The following is a 17,468-nucleotide window of genomic DNA, read 5'->3' as shown; positions in this document are numbered from 1 at the left end:
TGTGTTTTTATGGGATGTTAATCCGGTAGGAGTATACATGTATTCGTCTAGGTCATCATAAAAACCTTGAAACTCTTGAGTATTGGTTTCTTCAAGTATACTTTCAATATTCATTAAATTAAAGTTTTTTTCTTCTTATTCTTCTTCTTTTTCATCTTGAGAAGTAGAGGGTTGATAGTCATAAACCTGACTATTGTTTTTCCATGCCTATTTTTGTACATAATAGATTCTTTTGGTCTTAATGTTCTTTGTCGTGTATTGAGGTCTAGGTTCAGATTCCAATATAATCCTGCTAAGCTTTCAGAAGAGAAATCCTTTGGTTCCAAAAAGGATATCCCTTTTGATGTTAAGGCCTTTATAATAGAATTTATTTGGACTTTGTAATTATTATTAATTTGTGTCATTGTTTTTCCTAAGAAAATTATGTCAATTTGTATGTTGTTTCTTAGAAAATTTCCATATCCTTTTGCCTGAATGTTTATTTTGATATGTTTAATAAAATCCTCTATAGTCATATTAAAATTCGGACAGAAATATGTTATTCCAAGGTTGTTATTCATATCTACTTCTATAAGGCCAATAATTACCTGTTCTGTTTCTGAAAAACGAGAATCATAGAGGACTAAAAATACTTTAGCCCCTATTTTTTTTCTTGTAAGTCCTCTAAGTCCTATTACCAATAGTCCTAGATGGATATATTTATGCCTTCTTTGTGATAGTGCCCTTGCTGATTCTATGGTCATGAGAGTCAAGTGTTCTTCTCTTTCATCTAGTAAATGTAGTGGTTGTGTCCTATGATGCCTATAAAGTGTTGTTGAAAAATTTATTAATCTTTGGTTATATAATCGTCTTGGATTTAAAGTTGTTAATTGTCTATCTGAGAAAGTAACCATATTACTTTCAACATCTATTAGGTCTTCTAATTGATATGTACTTGTTGAGGTACTATTTCTCCCCTGCGTTATGATATTATCTAACCAGGAATTAGTATTTGCTTCCATTTGTCCTCTTATTGTTTGTGAGAAACCTGAAAACGGCTGTGTTCTAGATTGTAGTTGACTCATTGTAGGTTAAAAATTTATATTTTTCTGGTTTTTTTTTCAGGAGATTAGGGCTCCAGTAGAGAGCTTACTTAAATCTTTTGTTATAGTATTGATACTCTTATATAAATCTATAGTCTTGGGTGTATTTTTAATTTGAGCTTCTAATTGTAGTAGTTTGTTATCTATTATTGTGAGTCTGTGATGTAGGGATGTGAGTAAGGCTAATATTGTGTTATTTTGTTGAATAAGAACTTGGTCACCTGTTCCTACTACTTCAAGTTTACAATATTATGTTTCTGATGTCTTAGCAAATTGTTTGGAGAATTCTAAAGCCTCTTCGTAGTAATTATTTTCAAAGTGCAATTTGCTCATTTATATTTGACTTCCTCAAGGGTTTGTTGTAAGTTATCTAGTTTGTTTGTGACTAAGTCGGTGTAAGTTATAAGTATCTCCTTAAGTTGCACTAGTGTGTCTAGTGAGTCAAAGCTACTTACTTCCTTATTCCTTAAATATCTTTTAAATAAGTTATCTTGAAATTCTTTTAGAAAATCTAAGTTTTGTCTGATATTTTTAATTTGTTTATTTTGTTGTTTTAATATTTCGGCTATTGTTTCTAGGTATAACTCTTGTTACTTTATATGCTCTTGAATTGTTAAGAGAGACTCTTTGCTATCTTTTAATTCTTGATCATGATTATATATCAGGATTAATTATTGTTTAGGCATAAAAGATCCTTAAATTTAATCTTTAGGCTCTGATACTAATATTTTTCATTTTTTGAACCGTAATTTAAAATAGTAATGTTCAACAGTAAGTATAAACAGTATATTTATTTGTTTTTTTCTTCCACCTGATAAATTTTGACTCTAAAATTACGAAATGTTTTTCTTTATTTTATGGTCCGCTGTGCCAAGTAAACATAGGATTATAGTTTATAAAGCTTTGCCTCGGCATGGAAGCCCTAACCCCTCCTCAGGTCTCCAGAGCACCTCCCCGCACGAGCGACGAGGCTTAGGCGAACACTGTGTTGTTGGCGACCGAAACCCTAGAGTTCGCATCGAGCCATGGATTTGTCGGAGACCGACTTCGATCGCATCCTCTTCTTCGAGCATGCACGCAAGACCGCCGAAGCCACCTACGCAACGAACCCCCTCGACGCTGATGTGAGCTCTCGCCTCTGTTACTCGGTTGAGTTTCGCTTACGCTGTTATTTAGGACGTCTCGCTCCTCTTTTGAGCGGCGGGTTCTGTTTCGGACTTTACCTTTTGCGTTTTGTGCCGATCTTTATGGGCTGCTTTATTTTTTATCACCAAGAATCTGACGAAATGGGGAGGCGCACTTTTTGAGTTGGCACAGTTTCAGGGCGGGGAAGAATCAGTGAAGGCGATATCAGGTGTGTCATATATTTGAAAAAAAAACGGATTTTCGAAACATTCCATGAAGGTTTTATCTTTGTTATACCTTTTCCGTGGTTCCTGCCCTTGGGCTTATAAAGCTTGGGAGTAACTATTGTCTCTTGTATCCACGGGGCATTTGAAGTTGTCCATTTGTCAACTATTTCTCTTCAGATGCTATATCAAAACTGGAAGAAGCCTTGGCAATCAATCCAAAGAAGCCTGAAACTAATTGGTATTTAGGAAATGCACATTCTGCTCTAGCCTTCTGTTTTCCAGATCATGATACTGCCATGGTTCATTTTGATAAGGCAACTCAGTGTTTTCAGAAGGCTGCGGAGGAGGTATTTGTTTGCTTGTTAGATACACAAGTATTTTCTGCATGATCAATGATCGATTTGAAAGGAATAATGATATGCGCTTCTGGTAGGATCCTGGAAATGAGCTCTACAAAAATTCTCTGGAAATGCTGGCCAAGGTACAGAATCTGCATTGTCAACATCTTCTTCTAGATTGATGCGCTAGTTCAATTATTTCTGATCATGTGCCTTGCAGATGCTAATCTTTTTCCAACTGATTAAAATATTTTTTATCCTTTGCCTCATCCGTAAAAACAAATCTTTGCTCCCTTTAAGATGCAGGTTACCAAGTATATTTCTCATCACCTCTTCACATTCAAATATGAATTCTGATTTCTTCTATATATTGCCAGGTTATGGGATTGATTTTATTGCTTCCTTTTTTTCATGTGCTGGTATTTTCATGCATTGTGTGGGACAGAGCAGATAAAGAATTTAGCCCATGGTTATAGGATTAACTTAGCATCCTAAGAAAACTATTAACATAAAGATTAGAGGATAACAAAAAGAATAAATTATAAATTTAATGTGCAGTTGAAATATAATGAGTCAGAGAAAATGTTAACGAGTTGGATGATAATTTTTTTTTGCAATCTCAATTAAGATTGACTTGCATAAAAAGGCCAATTTTTTTTTCATCAATGTGAAACGTCCATATACAATTACAGGAATGAACAAAATGGTTAAGGATGCAAGCAAAAGAATAAGATCAATCAAGAACCATAAAAATCAGAAGAAACTTGAAATCAATTGGATTAACCAAATTTGAGGAAAAATATTAGCATAAGACAAATATTTTGATGAAGAAAATTAATGAAGGTTCTAGTACTTTAAGACGGCTTCAACAATAATACTATTGTATTTGTTATTGCAAGTTATTGTTAAAGCCTCTCCATCTATAACCAAGTTGGGTTTCGGCCACTTGTATCAGTACATAAAGAGAACAAAGCCCAAATTTAAGAATCCATGCAAAAGATTAAAAATATGTGATATTTCTATAGAAACCTAGAAATGATAAACTAGGAGGTATTTTATGGGATTGCTAAAGTCAGGGAAACTGAATATAGTAATCTTGTTAATATGAAAGGTGTAAAAGAATGATTAAAGAAAGATGGAATTTCTTTTACAAACTATTTATTGAATGCTCTGTTAAGAAGTAATCAATGTGGACATCCTTTATGGCAACACAATTATAGAAGTTACAAATTCAGTAAATCAAAACTAAACAAGTACATTATATGTATAAGAATCCAATACAATAACTACTATAATAGGGTCCCATGTGAAACTAAACTACATATACTAACAATGTGAATATGCACTTAATTTTATTTGCCATTTAAGCAATCAACTTATAGTCTTATACTAATAATGTGACACTAGCATAATAATAGTTTTGTAATTTCTTATATGCAAAGATAATTTGTTTTAACCTAGTTTTGTGATTATGTTTAGCTATTTTCTATTTATTTTGAGTTAATGCTTGGTTTTGCTCGAGTAAACCTCTAGAGCCTTGAGCTATACAGGACCTTAGTCCATTGGAACATCTAGCCCTAAGTTTCACTTATAAGCCATTGCCATCTTCACTTTCTCGACTTAATCATATTTTAAAGTATTATTCCCTAGAAAGTCTCATTTTTTATTAATCATGATGAAGTTTTCTTTTAATATCAGTATGCCTCTAGAGTCTAGATGAGGGTGCCTGTATTGAGATTTTTAAATTCTCTAAGAACAATTATAAAGTCTTTTATTATAAATATTGTTATTGGGAAAATTAGGGTTTATCACTTATGTAGTCTCCTCTATCTATGTTTATTATTTATCAATTTTGTAATTTGCAAGTAAGTCTATAGTAACGGGATATTTTTTTTCTAGCACTAGGTCCATAACACTTCTCCTCACATTGATTTGAATGTAATATTAAAATGCAGCTTGTTATGAAGATATTCAATTTTAAAACCTCTTGAGGATTTAGTTAACTAATCTGCTAGCTAATTGTTGGAGTCTTTTTTGATGAAGTTACAATCAATCTCTATGGATGATTTTTTTTTTTTTGATTAGCAGCTATATGCACGACAAATCAATTGTCACAATTATGTGACTGCATATCCTAACTTGATGGTGGACTGTTTGAAGGAATTGAATTATCTCCCAGAACATAATAGCCTAATGTGGATTATCAATCTCCAGTGAACCTGCCCAATATCATCGATGTACTCCATGATTTAAAGATAACCTCGATCCTGAAACACGTGACCTATGGGATTGAGATCAGCACTCAATCAAGTGATATAGGTTATGGGAAAAATTAAGGTTAATCATCCAAGTAGTCCACATTACCTATGCTTATTATTCATCAATATAAAAGTTGTTAGTCTCTAGTATTATATGGTATTTACATATAGGCCCCTAGGTTCACAAAATATATGTTGAGAGCTTTTTGCCTTCCCTATTTGGTTCAGAAGAATCTTCATTTCCAAACACTATGGTTCAAGTAAAAGATTAGAGTGCTAATCAAGCAAAACTTTATCATATGCTTATTTGCCACATAGTTCACCGATATCTATAGAATTTTTGTGCTATTTGTCTTTTTTATTTACCATTCTGGTAGCTGGACTTTAATTTAATTGTCAGAATTCTTTTTGCCTAAACTGAGCTGGCACATATATGAAACCAAACAATTCATGCATACTTGAAATCCTCTACAGAATATAGTATTTTCACAAGTATAAACTGGATTTTGGGGAAAAAATTATCCTATTTGTTCTTTTGGCTATATTTTTCACCTTTTCAATTATAATTTAGATCATCTTTGTCGTGCTTATTACTTACCGCCAATTTCTTGTTAGAAGCTAAATTTTTAAGCAAACCTACAGTCACATTTTTTTTGGTTGGATAATAGTCTTGTTTAAACAAATAGAGGCATCACTAACGGTTGTAGTGATATCTGTTGAATTGGAGTGGAGTCTATTCTATCCCTGAGTGACTAATATTCCTAAATAACTAGTCATTTACGAGCGAGTATGAAAACACAATGGATCAACCACACATTCATGTGGGATTAATGGCTGTGGAGCATTTTATCTTCAACCCAACCCCTTATGTTCATCATGACTCAAAGGTATAGGTCTAGATCTTATAGCATGTTGAATTATAGTTGTTTGAGTCCATTCCATCCTTAAATGGCTAGTCATTCGGGAGCAGAACATCCTTTTAATATGAAGATATCATGCACCCACATACTCTTTCGTATGGGATTAATGTGCTTTAAACATCTTAGCTTCAACAAACACCATAAACTCTACCATTTTCACTATTTTTTGTATTATCAGTAAATATACAGTGTTGTCTTTATGATATCCTTTATCTAACAATTTGAAATGGAGTTTTTTCAGGCCCCGGAGTTGCATCAGGAACTCCAAAAGCAGATGGCTGGCCAAAACACTGTAAATGTGACATCCTCAAATACAAGTACTAAGGTGCGCTTTTATTGTAGAATGTTGAATAAGCTTGTTAGCCTTAACCGGGCCATATTTACCCTTCAGCTTCTACATGCTTAGCCTTATTATTTAGTGGTATTCTTTTCATGATGCATAGTGAAGTGGGAAAGTTGATTGACTTGTTTTGTTCTCATTATTTTCTCTTTTTTCACATGTCCTATCATCAGCTTCCAGGTTTTTATTAGTCTGTTAAATTCTTATGTTTATCCCTTTAACTTTTAATGTTTTGTGGTGGCAATCCCTGAAATATTTACTTGACATTTTATATGCATATCTCTTTTTTGTATATATATGCACGAGCTTTCATCTTTTTTTTTCTGCTTCTGCTTCCGTCCAAGTAAACATGATATCTATCAATTATTACCTGTTTTAGTTCTATTAGCTTCAAAATATCTTTGCTTTTCATAAGAATGTATAGAATTATTGTTTGGTTTTTAGTGCAATTTTCTTGCATCTACTTATTTTTCATTTGAAGGGGAGCCTTGGCGCAACGGTAAAGTTGTTGCTTTGTGACCAAAAAGGTCACGAGTTCGAATCTTGAAAACAACCTCTTGCAAAAAGCAGGTCTGCGTACAATGGATCCTTCCCCGGGACTCCGCATAGCAGGAGCTTCGTGCACCGGGCTGCCCTTTACTTATTTTTCATTTATGTTGCTGAATAGTAATCCAATTTCTAGGGAAGTTTTTCATGAAAACATGAAAATGTGGACTGATAAAACTATCTAGAACTTTGATTTTTATACCTTACAAGATATTGATGTAGTAAGATTATATAGCAGTATTTTGCTTTGTGTAAAGGATGGGTGTTCTATAGATTTGATCTTATATCAGTTGGAAAATTGTGCGTTCATTGTGTGCTCTTTAGTATGAGCGAGTATTTATTTGCTTCTAGTGTGACCCATTCTGTATCATGAATCGAAGTGTTGAACTTTTAGGAAACACTTTTAACAAATTAATGTAGCAGGGATGATGGATAAGATTGATTTGTGGAGTATTCGAAGAGATAAAATAAAAAAAAGGTATTATCTATCGACAAGTGTAATTCTAATTGATAATTAAATGTTAGAAAATAGGATGATGGCATGGATACTTGAAATCTGAGCAATAAGTTTTATAGTTAGTCAAGTTGCGTTGGTTAGAGTGGAATGTGCAAGTAGAGGAATTCTAATTAATTAATAAAATCTGATTTAATTGCTTTGAATTTTACTTAGTGATATAAATTTGCATATAGCTCAGTGGAGTATAAGATCTGATCTCCAATAGTTTGAGCAAATACATGATGATGTATAATTTTTGCGCAAGACATGAAGCTAGGGCAATGGCTAAAATTATGTTCAGATTCTTTTCTTTCCCAAAGAAATTTTGCCTGATGTAGGCTGAAAATTTACTGATGTATGAAGATGATCCTTTGATAAGAATCAAAAGAGATGTCTCAGTTACTCCAGGGCAATGGTGCAGCAGCAAAGTACCTTTTTAGTTTCCAAGGCATCTAAGGTCGAGTCCCAACTTTGGCAAATTAATGGATGAATTTCTTTTAATGGACGGTTGATCTAAGAGTGCTGGGCCGATGGGTCCCCACTGAGAGAGTTTTCCGATTTATCCTGGTGGGGGTGGAAAATTTTCATGGCCGGGCCGGTTACCTTTAGGATTTTAGTCGGTGTAAGCAGCCCCGGCCCAAAGGCCGGGCGGTCCTACGCGAGGGCCCAAAGTTTGGGAGGGGCCCAAAGTTTGGGAGGGGCCCAAAATTTTTAAAAGCTTATATAATTTATATAAGTATATGTATATATCAATTGTTTTAGGAATTAGGTTAACTTGTAATTTTTCCATCTGCACACACTCCTTGCAACCTCCACTGGCATCTCTCTCTCCTTTCTCATATTCACTCTACTTCTCTCTTGGACTTTTGTTACAATTACACCGCTTTTCTCTTAGTCTTTCCTTTTCATTTTTGTTTGCTCTCCTCTCTACCTGCGACTTCGCGACGACAAGGCTGTGCCTTTGCCTCTGCTCTACACGGCTGTACCAACACCTCCAGCACATTGCACCTGCACCTGCACCTGAAGGTTCTGAATCTTTACAACTTGCATTGCGATTTGCGAGTTGCGACGGTTGTCATCTACTCATTTTCTTCTTCCAGGTGTATTTACTCCTTTTATATTGAGTTGATTTAAATTATAGTTTTGCAATTGTTGTGATTTTGTCCATTATAATATGTTGCCTAAAAAACATATTTCTGGATGTGAAAAAAGAAAAAAAAAAAAAAAGAGACTAGAACAATTAAGTGAATCACAAAAAGACCCTCTTAATAAATTCTTTGTTAAAAGATCAAGTTCTAATGAAAATATAGAAAATTTAAATAGGGATAATATAGATGAGTTTAAAGAAATACATGATGTTAACGAGGAGTCTAATGAAATTCATGACATTAATGATTAGTCTAATGCAATTCATGACGCTCATGATTAGTCTAATGAAATTCATGATGTTAATGAGGATAGAGATAATTTAAGAGAGCATGAAAATGTTACTAATGTAGTAGATAATGAGAATACTAATATTGATAAACAATTTATTCCTCCCCTTGATATATATGATCCAAGGAATTGGGATAATCTTGATAATAAGATATTTTAGTTGAAAAAGGGCCTATAAGAGAAATGAATCTCATATTTCCTTTTGATCACTACTCTAGACATTTTTTAAGTACTCATTATTTTAAAAAGTTAAGTAATATAGAGGTAAGAGACCGAAAGTGGTTGGTATACATAAACATGTAGATTAAGTTTATTGCTTTTGTTGTAAGTTATTTAAATCTGAAGTTCTTTAGCAAATGATGGGTTTAGAGATTGAAAATATATTAGTGAATGGTTTAAAGAACATGAAAATTCTATTGAACATATAACTAATATGAACTCTTGGAAAAAATTAAAAATGAGATTAGATAAAAATGAAATAATTGATAAAGATTTACAACGAGAAATCTCTAAAGAAAGAGAGCATTGGAGAAGTTCTTACAAGAATATTAGCAATTGTAAAATGTCTTTCTAAACGTTGTTTGACTTTTCGGGGATTTAGTGAAAAATTATATCAAGAAAGTAATGGAAACTTTTTAGGGTTGATTGAAATGATTGCTGAATTTGATGTTGTGATGCAAGATCATATTAGACGCATTCAAAATCATGAAATTCATTATCATTATCTTGGTCATAAAATTCAGAATGAATTGATTTCTCTTTTAGCTGAGAATGTTGAAGTATTATCATTAAGAAAATTAAGGAGGCAAAATATTTTTCAGTAATTCTTGATTGTACTCCAGATATAAGTTATCAAGAACAAATGACTTTTATAGTACGATGTGTTAATATGTCATTTAGCAATGTGAAAATAGAAGAGTATTTTTTAGAGTTTCTAAAAGTAAATGATACAACTGGTTTTGGACTTTTTAATGAATTAAAAAATATGTTAAAATCACTTGATCTTAGTATCGAAAATATTAGAGGTCAAGGTTACGATAATGGTTCTAATATGAAAGGAAAACACCAAGGAGTTTAAAAGAGGTTGTTTGAAATAAATCCAAGAGCGTTATATATGCCATGTGCTTGTCATAGTCTTAATTTGACTCGTAGTGATATGACACATTCTTGTGTTAAAGCTATTTCTTTTTTTAGAGTAGTCCAACACATATATACATTGTTTTGAAGTTCTCCTAAAAGATTGAAAGTTTTACTTGATGATGTGAAAGGATTAACTGTCAAATCTTTTTTTAAACGCACGTTGGGAAAGCCGTATTAAAATTGTTCAAGCTATTAGATTTTAGGCTCTTGAAGTGCAAAGTGTTTTATTAGAGTTATATAACATTTGTGATGATGCAAAGTCTAAGCGTGAAGCTGAAAGTATAGTTAACTCAATTGAAAGTTTTGAATTTTTACTTGGTATGGTTATTTGGTATGACATTTTATTTGTTATAAACATGATAAGTAAGAAGTTATAATCAAAATCTATGTGCATTGATTCTACTATGAAACAATCAGATGGTGCAATATCATATTTTGAAAAATATAGGAATGATGGTTTTGAAGGGGAGCCTTGGCACAACGGTAAAGTTGTTGTCATGTGATCAAAAGGTCACGGGCTCGAATCTTGGAAACAGCCTCTTGCAAAAAAGCAGGGTAAGACTGCGTACAATGGATCCTTCCTTGGGACCCCGTATGGCGGGAGCTTCGTGCATCGGGTTGTCCTTTACAACAAGTTTGATTATTGCTAAAAGTCTTGCATCCGACTCTATATTCAATGAAACGACATATTTTTTAAAAAAAATAATTTAGTGAGAAAGAAGATGATGAAGTTTCATTATTACTTGTGGAATCTTTTAGAATTGATTATTTTATTATTATTGTAGACCTGACAATTTCTTCTTTGAAAGGTAGATTTGATGAAATGAAAACATTTGAAAATATATTTGGTTTTTTGTTTGATTCGAAAACGTTAAAATCATTGGATAATGATGAGTTGAGAAAATGTATGTTGAGTTAGATGATTTGTTTATAGAATTAAAAATATTACAAGTGACTTTACTAAATGAGATAATGTTACTCAAAATTTTGTGAAAAATATAGATTGTTATCCAAATGTTGCAATTGCTTATAGAATATTGTTGACTATGTCTGTTACTATAGGATCACTATAGGATCAGCTGAAAGGAGTGTCTCAAAATTAAAATTGTTAAAAACGTACATGAGATCAACAATGTCGCAAGAAATATTGAATAAATTAGCAATTTTATGTATTGAAAAAGAGATTTTAGAAAATCTTAAAATTAATAATATTATAGATGATTTTGCATCTAAGAAAAGCTAGAAGTCATTATTGTAAATTATTTTTACTTTATTAAAAAAATTTGGGGGCCTATTTTGATCGTTTCGCCTCGGGCCTCTTGAATGTTAGGACCGGACTGGTTGTAAGTGGAATATCTAGTGTCAACTAAAAATAAAAAAAAATAGAAATGCTTTGGTTAGTATGCTAGTGTGGAATATTGGCATCTTTTAGATTGACTATTTACTTCTGTTGACTAGTAAAAGATTGTGGATGATGAAAAGATAGTGGTTAACCAGATAGTTAAACTCTACCGAAGAGACCTTTATTTCCATACGCACTCTTTGTATATTCGTTAAGACTCGAGTATATCACAAGTTGTAACATCAACTTTTACATTACCAACCAATTCCATTTGTCATGTAGATTTTGAATTTGCCTCCAATATAAACCAACATTTGATCTCTCTAGTGGATGAGTGGAAGAAACTTCTTTTGAATCATCTGCAAGTGTGAGTAGCATATTTACCAGAACTACTCTGATAATATGATTCATGATGGCCAATTTCTCAAGCGATACTTCCATATCATTAACGACTGAATCACAAACTCAACTTGGAATGTGAGGTAGCAACTTCAACAATAGACAAATTGTTGTCAACCCTTAAAATATGACTTTCTCTCTCCCTGTTCCTCTTCTCCTATCTATTGCCCATACGACTTTCTTATTTCTCATTTTTTTTTTCTGATAAGTTTCTCACTTCTTTCTTAGAACATTGCTTGGCTGATTACATGGTAGGTTGTTGTACTTGTTTGCATCATGTCGGACTTGTTGCTTGCATCATGCCAAGCTGATTCTATGTTATAGTGATTTTTAGTTCTGTTTTGACACTTATGAAATCTATAACCATATACTTCTTTTGGTTACTAATTCTTATTCCGTGGATTCTAGGTATCAAAGGAGTCTAAGAAGAAGAAGAAAAGCAGCGACTTGACATATGATATACTTGGGTGGGTTATTCTTGCAGTTGGTATTGTCGCTTGGGTAGGTTTGGCCAAATATCACGTCGCCACTGCATCGCCACCCCCAAGGTGAAGTCCCTAGAAAATGCAGTGCACTTGTAGTATTTGCTTGGCACAAGATGGCACATTCCAGACCAGAAAAGCTGCAATGTCATAGTGGCACGCCCTCGGAGATAAGAGGTCATTATATCTCCAGCCGCAATTTCAATTCTGAGTTTTCTTTCTTGTTGGACATATCGGCATTGCCACCTTCTGAATGACCCGTAAGATTTTATGTGAAACCATACATATCGATCAGCCACCCTTTTTTTACAATAAATATACTGAAATTAATAGAAGTGACCAAGTTAATTCTTTTGGGGAATCATTTATCATCAGATGTTCCTTTTTGTTTTCTATGCGATCACTCTCATGGTGAACTAATAGTTAATTTAACTTTATGCCTCATAAATTTCACGAAAGTGCTTTATGTTTTTGACATATCATACAAGCAACCCTTGTCAATTCATCCTTTTGAGCTTAATTTTAATATTTTTTTTGCCTTTTTTTTTAATTTCTTAATTATTTTGTGTGTGTAATTGGTATTCAGTTTTCGTTAGCTAATTAATTTCGGGATGGACCATTTGGCTTCGCATTTTGTCCATCAAATAAAATCGAGAAGCGCTGTGGCCTTGACGTGGTGATCTAACACCATTGAGAATTAAACCTTGATTACTTGGGAATGAATTAAATCTTTATTATTTAGGAATGCATTATGGCTCGTATCACCACACCAAACTCTTCTTTATTGTGTGTACGTAAATATCACTTTCATTCAAATTATATTGTGTTTTTGTTGCTTATTATTTGATAGATTCTAGGCGAGATTAAGCTAATTTATAATTTTTTATTTGAAGTCCAATTAATTATTATATTATTGTGGTGTTCTCACTTTTCTAGTTTATGCAATATTTTACTTTTATAATTTTAAATGCATGTAATAATTTTGATAAAATTATTTTGTTCAAATTCCATCCTAATAGAAGGGCTCTTATATAATACATATTTTTTTTATATTAATAAAATATATTTTGAAATAAAGATAATAAATTATTTAATAATTTAAAATAATTGTTAATAAAATACATTTTGTTATTAATAATATATAATTTGATTCCTTCAATTTAAACTAGGAAAAAATTATCACATTTACACCAAACAAAACATATAGTTTATTACAAAAGATAAATATGCCTTTAAGATAGTTTTGATTTTTTTCTATTTTAATAAGTTAAAAATAGAAAATAGAGTAAACACATGAAAAATATATGTAGTTGCATCAATGTTCAATTAATTTGGAAGGATCGATTGGCCCACAGTTCCACGAGCAAAAGTTTACCACCGGCTAGAAAAAAAAATTCTGACTTTTGATGATTGGAACCTTTTCCATGAGCTCAATTCCTGTCTTTAAATTTGTCTGTTTCTATGTCCTTTTATCGATCAAACGGATTAGATTACATCTAAAGATATTTTACACATCACGAGGATACTACACCCATTTTAAGAATACCATAATATCTTGAGATATAATCTATCATGATGCCTTAAAATGAAATTTAATTCGTCAGATCAACAAGAGACATGAGAAAAAACACAAGGACAGCGAAATTTGAGAACCGAGGATTCAAACTACTTTTCCATCACATCAATTATCGACGCGGATAAACGGACAAATTCTCCCAGCCAAACCTAAACCAGAAAATTTTGTACCCAACCATTACCCGCCCCGCTGGATCCGGAATCCTCGTTCGTTTCCAACATGGAGGGGCCCTCGGCGAGATTTCCCGTAGAGGGCGATTTCCAGCCTTCCGATCCGCATAAATCTGATCCTGACCATTAATAATGAACCGAATGTTACGGCCGGGATTAGTTTCGTTTTGATCCAACGGGTGAGATGGGCTCCTCCCTCCCTACAGAAATCGTTCGTTTCCCTGACTATTTATAGCGTCGTCTCGCGGCGATGCGGGTGTGCTCCCTCGCTCGCGTCCGCAGAGTCTGTTCGCTGTTCCTTGCCCGCCATTTGTTCCTTCTTCCCACATTCATCTCCCAGCGATCCCAGATCGGAGTCTCCTCCCTCGCCCCGCCGGAGTCCCTCGGCATGATGGTCTTGGAGGCCCCGGCGGCGGCGCCGGAGGAAGAAGCGCTCCCCTGGCCGATCGTGGAACGGCGGGCGGAGGGCGCGGGGAGTGCTTCTGTTTCCGAGGACGAGGTTTTGGTTCCGCCTTTCAACTTCGGGGTGGTCGAACACGGCATCTACCGATCGGGGTTCCCCGCGGCGGCCAACGTTCAGTTTTTGAGGACTCTCAACTTGAAATCCTTCGTGTGAGTGCCTTTGCCTTTATCTGAGTTTCTCGCATTGCTTCGGATCTGCTTTCGGTGTTGATCGGGAACGATCTTAGTTTTGATCGAGGCGTTTGCATCTCGGCAGGTGCCTCTGTTCGGAGCAATATTCGGAGGAGGTTGCCGAGTTTGCGAGGTCCGAGAGGATTCGGATTTTCCAGTTTGGGCTCGGAGGCACCAGGGTAATTTTGTTTTCCCCCTTTCCATCTGTTCTGTGTTCTTCATTGCGCAATGTTGCATAATATCGTCGCATGCATTACATGTTTTTCCCATTTTAATTGCAATTGAGACAAATTGAGAACGATCCAAACAACATTTTTGGTTTAATTCAAACAAAAGACTCCTATCTGTTCTATCTAATTCGTTTCTATTATTATGGTTCTCATCCATTGACACCGAAATGCCAAATGACTTTTTAACATTATGTTATCTACGTACATTTGATGCACAATTCGGTCATAGCCCAGATTTTATTTGGGAAAAAAATTAATATTCGATTTCCTTAAGATTCTCTCGAGGAAGAACAACGGGCTCACGGAGGACAATGTGAACGTCTACTACCTTGAATTTAGTTATAAATTCATGTACTCCGTCCGTTCTCCTTAGAACTTAATTTTTATAAATTTTTTTTAGCCTCCGTTTGGATTAACACAGCCGGCTTATGAAAACTTCACTATGTACATCCCTTCAGGGTATTCTCATTGTTTTTAATCAAATATGGCCACTATTTGGTTCAATTCAGATAGCAATGAGAGGCCTTCACAGAGAATTCCATCCTAGTCTTCTTCATCTAAGTTTTGTTCAATTCAGATAGCATATTCTCAATTGCACAATAAGTTTGCATTTGTCTGATCTTAAGTCATGCATTGCCTATGTGGCTATGAACTGTGTACATAATCACTATTTAAGGATAATGGCAGAAAGTCCTAGCATATGTAAATGGAAATCGCCATATGTAAATGTGGGCATTTTCTGATACAAATATGCTTTACCTACAGTGAACTACTACTGTATAGCATTCCACAACTCTTTTACGCATACATTTTGTTCCACTCATCCAAAACTAACGATTGCACCTTCTATTGAGGGAGGTTTCATGATCATGAATCCTAAATAGTTCTAGCAAACCATATGATCCCAAAAATAAGATTCATGCTCGGGATCTGTACTCTCCTCACCCATGGGAAGCAGAGAAATATAAGGATGACTTATCCTACGGAGACCACACCCTATAGTGGACCTAATTATGTTATCAATCCATCATTAATAAAAGAACGGATTAATGAGTGTAAATCCACATTCAATAATATAAACTCGCAATTAACATTAATTAGATCATTTAATGAGTTTGTTTTTAATAGCATAAATATGTATGCTACAAATTAACATGTAAGCCCATCAAATAGCAAGATTAAATCTAACATTTATTTCTTAACCATTTTCTTTTATTTTGTCAATGTATGATCAGAGGTATCTATGACTCCAGTACCGTAGAAAATAATCATTTTTGTAGTATACAATTCGTTTCAAACATCAAGGGTATAAATACTAAAGATCGTATTGTTTAATGATCTTTCAACTGCTAGGCCTTGCAAATCATGCATGCATTGCCATCGAAATTCCATGCACCAATACCATTTTATGCTTTGTATATGCAGGAAACTTTATCAACTGTTACTAGCGATATCATCACACGGGCTCTTGGAGCCATACTCGGTACTGATTTCACTATAACACGACTAATGGTTATTCTGGAGTTTTTTTTTATTTTTTATTTAATTATTATTCTTTCTTTTGGTGTCTCAGATATAAGGAACCATCCCATTTTAATTCATTGCAAAAGAGGGAAGGTATAAAACTTAGCTCATGCTGTGGGAAGATGAATTCATCAATGATACTTTTTATGCATGGTGTTGCAGCATCGCACAGGCTGCCTTGTTGGCTGCTTCAGAAAACTGCAGCATTGGCGCATATCCTCCGTGCACGAAGAGTACATAAAATTCGCAGCACCCAAAGTCCGGGAATCCGACATGAAATTCATGGAGGCGTTTGATCCTTCTTGTCTGACGGAATGCGTCGCGGGCATCATCTACCGCTACCACGGCTTCGGCAGCCAGTCCAGGCGCCTTGCCTACAATGAAACGCAATAGCACAAATGCATATTCCAAGCGAGAACACACCACCCTATGCTCATCCAGAAGCTAGTGACCTAACTAACCATAGCTTCCCCCAGTATTTGATTTGGCATGGAGAAAGTCGAGTGGAGATTCTGCTTGGACTTCTTAGTTGTAGATTCATTCTCGATGAATTATTTTATTGTAAATGTCTTATTAACTGGTTAGTCTAAAATTAAAATACTGCTTAGATTCAACCACTGTGAAAAGAGTCTTCACCATCAGTAACGTACGTAGGTTTCATGCAGCCATGCCCCAGTATATATGTTGTGAATTCAATCTGTTGTCCTCATTAAATTTTACAAGTTAATAAATAAATTGATTCGTAAATTATATATGAACTTTATTATATTTAGCGAACTAAGTTCACTGGTGTTTAACTTTGTTCATTTTATGCATTCTTTTGCTCTTAATAAGGATGGTGCACAGGCGGACTCATGCTGATGGGTGCAATCAGTGCATCATATATATTGTGGAATATATATTGTCTATATATATATATATAGACACACACCATCAAAGCCCTAAAATTTTCGGGATTACTATACAATATATGGCTTCTAGTTTTAACTAATTTAAGGGCTTTTAGAAACTAGACTTTAGCGTCAAATCTAAGCTAAAAAAATTATTACTTTAGATCAATATAAACATAGTTGTTATGTTATATTTATGATATATAATCACTATTCACATAATGAAAGTTCACACTTAAATATATCACAGATCTACTCATTAGTTTAGGAATTTTTCTAGAATCCCAACGAAGATAAACTAATCACATATTAG

At 34.1% G+C, this 17,468-nt stretch overlaps 2 protein-coding genes across 2 annotated transcripts; both read left to right on the top strand.

Annotated features, from left to right (window-relative positions):
• Positions 1–1,966: 1,966 nt before the first annotated feature.
• On the top strand, positions 1,967–12,500 carry LOC122006046 (mitochondrial import receptor subunit TOM20-like). The gene is made up of 6 exons (XM_042561368.1): positions 1,967–2,206; positions 2,358–2,436; positions 2,612–2,781; positions 2,868–2,915; positions 6,192–6,275; positions 12,059–12,500. The coding sequence occupies exons 1-6, from the start codon at positions 2,108–2,110 to the stop codon at positions 12,200–12,202; spliced, it is 624 nt and encodes a 207-aa protein (XP_042417302.1). The 5' UTR covers positions 1,967–2,107; the 3' UTR covers positions 12,203–12,500.
• A 1,628-nt stretch (positions 12,501–14,128) lies between these two features.
• On the top strand, positions 14,129–16,658 carry LOC122004453 (tyrosine-protein phosphatase DSP3-like). The gene is made up of 4 exons (XM_042559340.1): positions 14,129–14,490; positions 14,597–14,690; positions 16,167–16,253; positions 16,428–16,658. Exons 1-4 carry the CDS (start codon positions 14,129–14,131, stop codon positions 16,656–16,658), a joined length of 774 nt encoding a protein of 257 aa, XP_042415274.1.
• The last annotated feature ends 810 nt before the right edge of the window (positions 16,659–17,468 follow it).

The sequence above is a fragment of the Zingiber officinale genome, chromosome 7B, assembly GCF_018446385.1.
Source record: "Zingiber officinale cultivar Zhangliang chromosome 7B, Zo_v1.1, whole genome shotgun sequence".
Lineage (NCBI taxonomy): Eukaryota > Viridiplantae > Streptophyta > Magnoliopsida > Zingiberales > Zingiberaceae > Zingiber > Zingiber officinale.
Note: the sequence above shows the minus strand (reverse complement) of the source record. Positions and strands in the feature narration are given on the sequence as shown.